This window comes from Ruditapes philippinarum, unplaced genomic scaffold (genome assembly GCF_026571515.1).
Source record: "Ruditapes philippinarum isolate M1 unplaced genomic scaffold, ASM2657151v2 ctg21728_1_1_1_1, whole genome shotgun sequence".
Classification (NCBI taxonomy): Eukaryota; Metazoa; Mollusca; class Bivalvia; order Venerida; family Veneridae; genus Ruditapes; species Ruditapes philippinarum.
The window spans coordinates 1-9,926 of NW_026859058.1; the positions used below are offsets into that span (position 1 = coordinate 1).

The following is a 9,926-nucleotide window of genomic DNA, read 5'->3' on the forward strand; positions in this document are numbered from 1 at the left end:
AACATCCATTTAGATTATTGGAACGTTCTAATTATTAAACATTTATATAAATGAAAAACATTCTTACTGCAAAAGAAAGATGTCATGTATAAATTTTGACTTTTTATATCATGCTTTGTCTTAAGAGACCGTTTCATTAAGCGACCGTTTTGTGAGTTTTCCTTGTTCGGTCGCTTAAAACATGTTGAACTGTATAAGGAGAAGCTTTTAAAAGCTTCCCGTACTATATACACTGTACATAACAATGTGAAAGAAAAAAGACCATGTCCCTTGGAAGTCATGTTACAACAATGGGAGAAAATTACCCAATGTTTCACCTGAATAAATTTCTGCATCCAAAGCCCTTGCCTTTCCAACATCAAGCATTGACTGGTTAATATCACACACAGTCACATGACTGACAGGTCTTCTGTTGCCTAGCAACTCAGAATCCTCTGAACTAGAAGCAGTATCTTCAGAAGGGTCCATGTAAACATTTGGTATAGATGCTTCTAAATCAACCTCAGCCTTGGCTCTCTGTGAGTTGACATAATTTAGAAATCTGAAAGCAATGTCACCTGCAAATACATACAAACCCATATCACTTATAACAAATTAATCTCAGTGAAACAATAAACAAAAGAGAGATGTATCAGGAAAAAAATAAAGGTTTCTATACATTGTATATATTTCCATTAAAATGCATTTTAGGTAAATGTGGTGTTTTTCTTTGTATATGATATTTTAACACTTTAAATTCGAATGGGGGCTTTTGGAGCCAAGTGGTTATGGTTGCTTGCTTCAAATCACTTGCCCCTCACCCATGTGGGTTCGAAACCAGTCCAGACCATTTGCTTCTCCATTCAGCTATATGTACCAATTATACATGTAGCTTATGGAATGAGGGTAGTTCTCTACTCAGATGTCCACTTGTGCCTAATATAATACATAAAAGGGGCACCTCAAGTCTTCCTTCACCAAGAATGATAGAAAGTAACCATATGACCATTACAGTCTTTGTGTAACTAAGAACCAAACCAATAAAATTTAAATTAAATCTTAATTTTGTTACTACAACCTCACCACATCTTTCACAGAATGATGTGGACACTAATTATTGAGCATGTAAGATTGTGTAGTAAGCATGCCCTGGAGCCCATTGTATGAAGATCAAGCCATAATATTTTGGCAGTCAATTCAACTTTCAAATACACATGTAGCTAATACTCCAGGAATGAATCAGAGACCCCTGGATTATTAATCTGATGCTCTCCCTTTTGAGTGAAGCAGGTGGTCACAGTGAAACTGACATGTAGTATCAGACCCTACAGTAAAGGCCCTACCTTGCAGGGTAGTAAGTCATATTATGGTAAATTCCAAAGCTTTGAATGACTGCACTTATATCCCATTGTTTGGTGTTAAAACAAAAGCTTTAAATGTACAATACATTGCCAGTTTGGAGAAAGATTATCACTCAGCTCTTTACTCTACTCCTGCCTACATTGCCCTATCTGCACGGCCCTAGGGTTGCAATTAACAGGGGCATTACCTGTTCCTCCAGCCACATCTATAAGTTTTGTTCCTGGTCTTGGTGCAAGTCTTTGTATAAATGCATCCTTCCAAAGTCGATGGACTCCAACGCTCATGGCATCATTCATGAGATCATATTTATCTGCTACATTCTTAAAAACAGAATACACTGAAATAAAAGAAAAAGTACAAGCTACTGGTGACCCTAAGAAAATAATCCATCAAAGCAACAGATATAAATAAAGAACAAAAGTCAACTTTTTTTAGCTGATACCATTAAGTATTTTCATTTATAGAAAAATTCATTAAAATCATTTTCTTCGAAATCATATAAATTCTTAAGCACAATGCCCTCAGAGTAAAAAAGTGCAACACTGAATTAACTAGAATTGCCAATGCCATGGCGTGAATACCCCCAATACCACTTTTTCAGAATAAACAGTGGTCATTTATAAGCTCAAGGACATCCTCCCTGCCAAATCTGACGGTAGTAAGCTAGTGCATTGCTAAGTAATGTATTCTACATGTTTTTAATGGCAAAGATCAAAGTTATCTTTACCTTTGACATACTGACCTCAAAACTGAAACTGCCACTGCATGACTTGAATACCCCTTCCCCACATTAATGTGCTTCAAACGTGAAATTGTTAAAATCAATATAATATGGACAGGCATTTTTAAGCATTTAATCAGACAAGCTTATTGTAGTAAATGCCCCTGTGACCTTGACCTTTGACACAGTCACCTAAAAATCAATTGGGGTCATCAACTAGTCATAACCAACCTAAATACCAAACAAGAGGGCCATGATGGCTTGAGGTCGCTCACCTGTATATAGGCCCCCCCAACCCCGGGCCAATTTTTACCCAAGGGCTTTTATTTGTTTATTTGAACAGACTTGGTAGACACCCATAAGAAGATGTTTCATGCTAAACATCTAAGTTCTAGCTCATTGGCTTTTTTAAAAGAAGATTTTTAAAGTTTTTACTATACACATATAGTTAAAAACAATGACACCCCTGGGGCAGGGCCAGTTTTGACCCCCAGGCGTTTATTTTAACAAACTTTGTAGATATTTATTTAAAGATGTTTCATGCTTAATATCTAAACTCTAGCTATTTGAGTTTTTCCAAAGAAGATTTTTAAGTTTTTGCTATACACATATAAGGAAAATCAATGACCCCGCCCCCCCCCCCAGGGCGGGGCCAGTTTGGACCCCAGGGCTTTTATTTGAACATACTTGGTAGACACCCATTAGAACATGTTTCATGCTAAATATCTTAGCTCTAGCTCTTTGAGTTCTTTAAAAGAAGATTTTTTAAGTTTTTACTATATGCATATAGGGAAAATCAATGACCCCCTGGGGCAGGGCCAATTTTGACCCCAGGGCTTTTATTTGAACAAACTTGGTAGACACTCATTAGAAGATGTTTCATGCTAAATATCTTAGCTCTAGCTCTTTGGGTCCTTTAAAAGAAGTTTTTTAAGTTTTTACTTATATGCATATAGGGAAAATCAATGACCCCCGGGGCGGGGCCAATTTTGACCCCAGGGCTTTTATTTGAACAAACTTGGTAGACATTCACTAGAAGATGTTTCATGCCAAATATCTAAGCTCTAGCTCTTACGGTTCTTTAAAAGAAGATTTTTTAAGTTTTTACTATATGCATATAGAGAAAATCAATGACCCCCAGGGGCGGGGCTAATTATGACCCCAGGGCTTTTATTTGATCAAACTTGGTAGACACCCATTAGAACATGTTTCATGCTAAATATCTTAGCTCTAGCTCTTTGGGTTCTTTAAAAGAAGATTTTTTAAGTTTTAACTATATGCATATAGGGAAAATCAATGACCCCCCCGGGCGGGGCCAATTTTGACCCAAGGGCTTTTATTTGAACAAACTTGGTAGACACTCACTAGAAGATGTTTCATGCCAAATATCTAAGCTCTAGCTCTTATGGTTTTTTAAAAGAAGATATTTAAAGTTTTTTCTTTTGGTTGCCATGGCAACCAGAGTTCTGCATGGAATTAAATTCTTTGAACAACTTTTAAAGGTGACCACCAAAGGAACATTCCTGTGAAGTTTGGATGAAATTGGCTCAGTGGTTTATGAGGAGATGTCATTTAAAGCAAAAGTTTACGGACGGACGGACGCCGGACGAAAAGCGATCACAAAAGCTCACCCTGTCACTTTGTGACAGGTGAGGTAAAAATGAAGACTGTTGAAAAAGCATTCTTAGGCAATTGAGCAGACATGCTTTTTGAACTCAGCACCCTTGACCGTTGACCCAATGAACTGAAAATAAATAGGGGTCACCAAATGGTCATGAATAACCTCCATGCCAAATATGTTGACTGTCTGTCAAAGCATTCTTATGTTATTTGGCAGACAAGCTTTTTTTCAGTCAAGGCCCCTGTGACCTTGACATTTGACCTAAAAATCATTAGGGGTCATCTAATGGTCATGAGTAACCTCCATGCCAAATTTGAAGACTGTGGGTCAAAGGATTCTTAAGTTATTGGGCAGACAAGCTTCTTTTTTAGTCAAGGCCCTTCTGACCTTGACCTTTGAGCTGGTCACCTAGAAATCAATAGGGGCCATCTTCTTGTCATAACCAACCTAAATAACAAATATGAAGACTGTTGACCTATGCATTTCAAAGCAGTTGAGTTTTTTGGAGTCAAGGCCCCTGTGACATTGACCTTTGACCCAGTGACCTCAAAATCAATAGGGGTCTAAATGGTCTGGAAAATATGAAAACTTTGGGTGAAAATGAATTTGGTGGATAAGCTTTTTTTAGTCAAGGTCCCTGTGGCCTTGACCTTTGACCCAGTAACCTCAAAATCTATAAGCATAATCAACTAATCATGACTAACCTCCATGCCAAATATTAAGACTGTTGGTCAAAGGACTCTTAAGTTATTGGGCGGACAAGATTTTATTTAGTCAAGGCCCCTTTGACATCAAAATCAATTGGGGTCATCTACTAATCATGGCCAATCTCAATACCAAATATGAAGACTGTGGGTCAAAGGAATCTTAAGTTATTGGGTGGACAAGAAAAATCTAAAGATGGCCGGACAGACAAGCAGATTACAGTAAACCCCCCCTTTTTACTTTGTTGAGTGGGGGTATAATTATTATTTGAAACAAAAGTAAATTTGAAAACCTTTTTGTCAAACATCTTGGATAAAAATAATTAGTAGTGAAACATCTATTCAACTGACAAAGACTTAAGTGGGAGTGAAATTTAACGTCTAGGTTTGAACCGTCTTGAGAGTGAAACATCTGGAATTTGGTCTGGACCTACATATTTCACAGTAGATAAACAAAATCACCCTGTCTAGCAACCCTATACAATTCAATGTGTTATCTCTGTCTTGCAATTACTAGCACATGTTACTTCTGATCACTGTACCTTGGGAGCCTGTATAATTTAAATTGTACCTGTCTTCCAATTAAAGGAAGTAGACTTGTTGATATACTGTTAATTTGATACTTACCCAGAAGTAATGCTACAATGTCCTGATTTAAACTATAATAATAAAGTTAACCGCTAGAGAAATTTTGGCCTTGTCCAAGCTAAGCTGCTTAACCATGGAAAATAGTAGGGCTGTCATTGATGGAAAATTTTTAATCCATATATCAAGACAAATATCGATGATATATCAACTTTGACAGTGGAGTATATACAATGAAAAAATTTTAATATTTGTTATAAATTGAGATCATGGTGTTTTGCATGCTTGAATAAGACATTATAAATACTACAAGCTAAAATAAATTTTGTTTTTCTGTTATTTTTGTCACTGATATTTTTGTCACTGACATTTGAAAATGGAGTTTAAAGTTCAAGTAAGCCAAGAAAACTATAAAAAATGACTTCTATTATTAGGTAAAATAGTAGATTAATAATCTAGATTCTTTGTCCGAAACTTATCGATATGTGGCTATTTATAGAATAGGTCTCTTATCAGTGACATATACAATGCTTATCTCAGATCGTTGGCTATTATTATATATCGATACTGTGATTTATTCAATGACAGCCATAGAAAATAGTTTATAATATAACTTCCTCGTCTTAGATAAAAAAACAGGGGCTTCAGTGATTTTTCAACTTGTAAATTAGATGCATACATAAAAGCCTAAAGATACCCATTCAAAATAGAAATTTTCTTTGAAATGAAATCATGCAGTTTTGCAAAAGAAAAATCTGAACTGTACTTCCTAATACACCCATAAACACTTTCTATATGACCTATGTAAATAACCAAGGTATATCGAGTGAAAAAATACGAGTTATGTCCCTTAACTTCGAGTAAAATCAATCTTTCTATTGGTAAAACAATACAAATAACGCCTTGTTTAAACTGTCAGTTTATTGTGAATTATTATCCGATTTTCAAAATTCTTACACCAATGAAAAGATCAGGATCTTAGCTTTGTATCAGTATATAATTCAACATATCTTTTGACATTGATATTAACTGTTAAACCTACCACCTGACAGACCATTTCACATACGATTTATACCATGAGGTACGCAACCAGTTAACTTTACTCCAAACTCAACTGATAAGAATAGTCTGTCGTCTGCTAATTAGGAAACAGTTTATACGGGGAAGTCAAAGACCGGGCCCGCGAAGCGGGTCCGGGCTTTGGCTTGCCCGGCTATAGACTACACGTAAATATTTAAAAGAAAATCAAATAAAAAACAATTTAAAAAAATATAGAATTCTATACCTATCAATGAAATTTTCAGTGTCAGTTCTAGTGGGGCGCCGCCATTTACAATGTAACTCAATGATAATAGGCGGGGTATTCCGATTACGGAACAAATCTCAACTTTTCAGATTAATAAAAAACGTCGAGTGTTCAGAGTGAAAACGGAAGCAGTGCATGTAATACCGAATGACACCTTTAAAACGGAAAGAATGAAAGGATATTTTTAACGATTTCCCTGTTCATAGGCTTTGCCTAATTTCATATAAGGTGTATTGAATATAGCAATTTTAACGATACTTTTTCAAAACACCAAGAGGCTAAGGTTATGTGAGAATAAAACATTGGGCTAGACGTAGACTATCACGGTGCATAAGAAAGCCGAAAACCAAGGACACAGGTGTTTCACTTTCAAAGTTTCAGCGAATCTGACCTTTATCTTCTTTTTCAGCTTCTGTGACAGTTTCAAATCCAAAGTGTGTTTTTCTTTCAGCCGGATCATTATTTGAGATATTATGTTCTCTGGTGTTTGATGTTGACAATAATCGCAACAGATGTCTATCACATAACTTCCTTGCTATAACACGAAATTTGCATTTCGTCATGGACGCCGCCATCTTCTTGTTGTTGTTGTTGCTGCAGGACTATATGCCGTGGTACAATATTTACAGAAAAGGCTCTAAAGTACTAAATACAGTTAGCTTTATGTTACACTTTCAGTCATTATGTTGTCATTCTGGTATTAAATTAAACTCATCTGGAAAAAAGATAATAATAGAATCTATTAACTTTAATTTGAGAAGGTGACACATTAAGAGTACAAAGATTTAACTTACTATTGTCTGTCCCATCAAATTTGAATATTCCATTTTTTATTTAATATAATAGTAAAATCATTTAGATTGATGTCATGTTAACCCTGACTTCAATATCTCTTGGCATGTTTTTCATTTTTTTCATATTGTCAGTAATATGGTCAATATGTTAAAATTTATTTTTTTTCCCGTTGACTTACGTTGTAACCTGACGTGACGTCCATTTCAAAATGGCGGCGCCCATATAATAATAATAATAATAATAATAATAATAATAAACACTTTATTTCATGAAGGTAACATATTAAGAAATACAAATCTTATTTACAATATGGCCTTCAATTAAACAAGATAATGAAAGTCACAAATATGTACACACATATTAAAAACAACATAAACAACAACCATTCAAATTGAAAGACACATGCATACATCAGATTCATTTAAATTGTATATCAATCAAATATTTTTTCATATTTCTTTTAAAAGCATATAGAGACGAAGACTCTTTAATATATAAAGGAAAATTATTCCATACTTGCATTGCATTATTTCTAAAAGTTCTTTTAACGTATTTCGTATTAGATCTTACATGTATTATGTTTCTATTTGTAGTTGATCTAAGACGTCATTTAGGGTTCGTCTCACAATTAGCGTGGAATTTACTCGGTAATTATAAAAAATGATTATTCTTATTTACGTACTGATCAATAGCTAAATGTTATCATTAAAAAGAAAATGAGAACAAAGTTGGTGTTAATTAAATCAACCAAATTCGATGGGATACAAAAATATGTTACCCTTGTTATTTCGGGTGCGATGTTCGTGCGCTATTTACTTTCTGTAGATTTCAACTTTCACAAGAAATCGCCAACCATGCAAATCTGACAAGAAATATATAGAAAGGGGAACTGATTCACTATATGTTCAGCATTGGCTTGCTTGTAACCACAGTGTCTACTTTAACTAGCTCCCTCGCTAATGAGAGAACACAGACTCGCGTTCGATTATAAGAATTAATGTACTCGTAATATCATGATTTCTAGTTTCAGCAATCAGAAGTAGGCCTATACACTTTAAGCTCGTAAAAACAGATCTAACTTTCCGTCTTACAATAAAATGCGTATTTTCATTTTCCGTATTTTCACTGTAAAAATGTATTTTTCACTGCAGTGAAACATATTTTCCGTATTTTCACTGGTGTCTTGCCGGACTACTTTCACTTAAATTCTGCCAGTACACAAAATTTAAGTGAAAGTCTTTCAAATTTTAAAGTCAAAAAAGAGAAAAAATGTATATAATAAACAGAAAATTCATGTTTTTTCTATAAATACATGATTTATTTTGTGGCATGAAAATTACTATATTTCACTCGTGGCTACCGCCACTCATGAACTATTTATTTTCATACCACTCGATGAAAATAAATCATGTATTTATAAAAAGAACTATCCTCTATTTACAGAAGTCTTGAATAACAAGATAATATGTAGGGAAATCATTTCTGAGAAATATAAAAATAGTTTAAAAACATATAATCAAAACGAAGGTTATATGTAATCAATGGAAAAAGTATTGTATATCTAGATCTACTGTTATAGATTCATGGCATTAAGTGTGTTTAAAATTATTTTTAAAAATGGTATCAAAAGTTTTATTAATTATAAGAATCTAATATATGAATTTAAGGTGTAATTTTAACAGTTAAGTTGCAAAATCTAAGTATACAAAAATATTTTAAATGCCATCAAGACAAATAAATTTTATCTCAACGCTTAAAAATATCTGTATGAGGTTACATTTGCCTAACCGCCCTCTGTCACTACCGCAACTGGAATCATCCATAAAAAGCGCGAGGCATTTTTGTTACGTCATCTATTTCGTAAATTGTTGTTGACGTAATACCATCTATATAATATATACATTTATAAACAAGATAACAGTAACAACATGCTGTTCATTTGTTCAAAAACACTTTTACAACAATACAAAGCATTTTAACTGGATGTATTTAATTTATATATTAAAAAACAGTACATGTACTCAACAATATGTTGTTGTTGTTTAAGAAAAAACATGTTATTTCGATTCTAACACGATAAAATAAGGAAGATCACGAATGTACTTTTTTTCAAGCGGAAATAACTTCCGGTGCCGATTTTCGTATATAACGCTGTTCGATTTTCGCACCTTACTGTTGAGAAGATATACAAAATATTATCCTTGAACATCAATAAAACATAATACAAAAATCGAAACATCAGTGCCGTCATTTCTAAATTATATTTATATTTAATATAAATATATCAATAGTTTCATATAAGCATACAGACATGTGTATTAAATTCAATTTTGTAACATAAATGAGAAAACATTGTGTTTCACAAAATTACTCTTGGCAGGACCTTTGCAATCTTGCATATTAATAATGTACAATACACGATAAGGCATTTCAGACCATTTCGTCCTTTTCTGAAAGTTCTTTACTAAGAGGTACGCCATATTATCCTATAAATCAGAACAATAATGCATTTCAGTTATTGATAAATAGGCACCTTAATGCACTTTAGTCTTTATACCAGCACGATAATGCATTTCAGAAAAAGCAATTTATCATAATTCTAGACGTATTATATTAGAGGCACCTGTTCAATATTTCTATCCTATAAGAAATAGTCGCCACATTTTCAAAAAGATTAACTTTACTACAAACGATTTTATGAAACATACGTTTTCTATGTAAAAAACGTGAAATTGTTCATTTAACTTTAAAGTTGGACATTATGTTGATATCAAAGGTCAGTATCCTTTTATGGTAACGGTATAAGTATTGCGATCAAGATTGACCTGTCCATTTCTTCAATAAAGGTTCTGT

The 9,926-nt window shown here is 33.8% G+C and overlaps 1 protein-coding gene across 1 annotated transcript; it reads right to left on the reverse strand.

The window, feature by feature from the left end:
* Positions 1–317: 317 nt before the first annotated feature.
* Positions 318–6,891, reverse strand: LOC132755031 (2-methoxy-6-polyprenyl-1,4-benzoquinol methylase, mitochondrial-like; the record flags this gene model as incomplete). Its single annotated transcript, XM_060745813.1, is given in 3 exon segments — positions 318–557; positions 1,529–1,678; positions 6,670–6,891. Coding segments are annotated over 3 exon segments (574 nt in total), but the record flags the coding sequence as incomplete, so codon positions are not given.
* Positions 6,892–9,926: the final 3,035 nt, after the last annotated feature.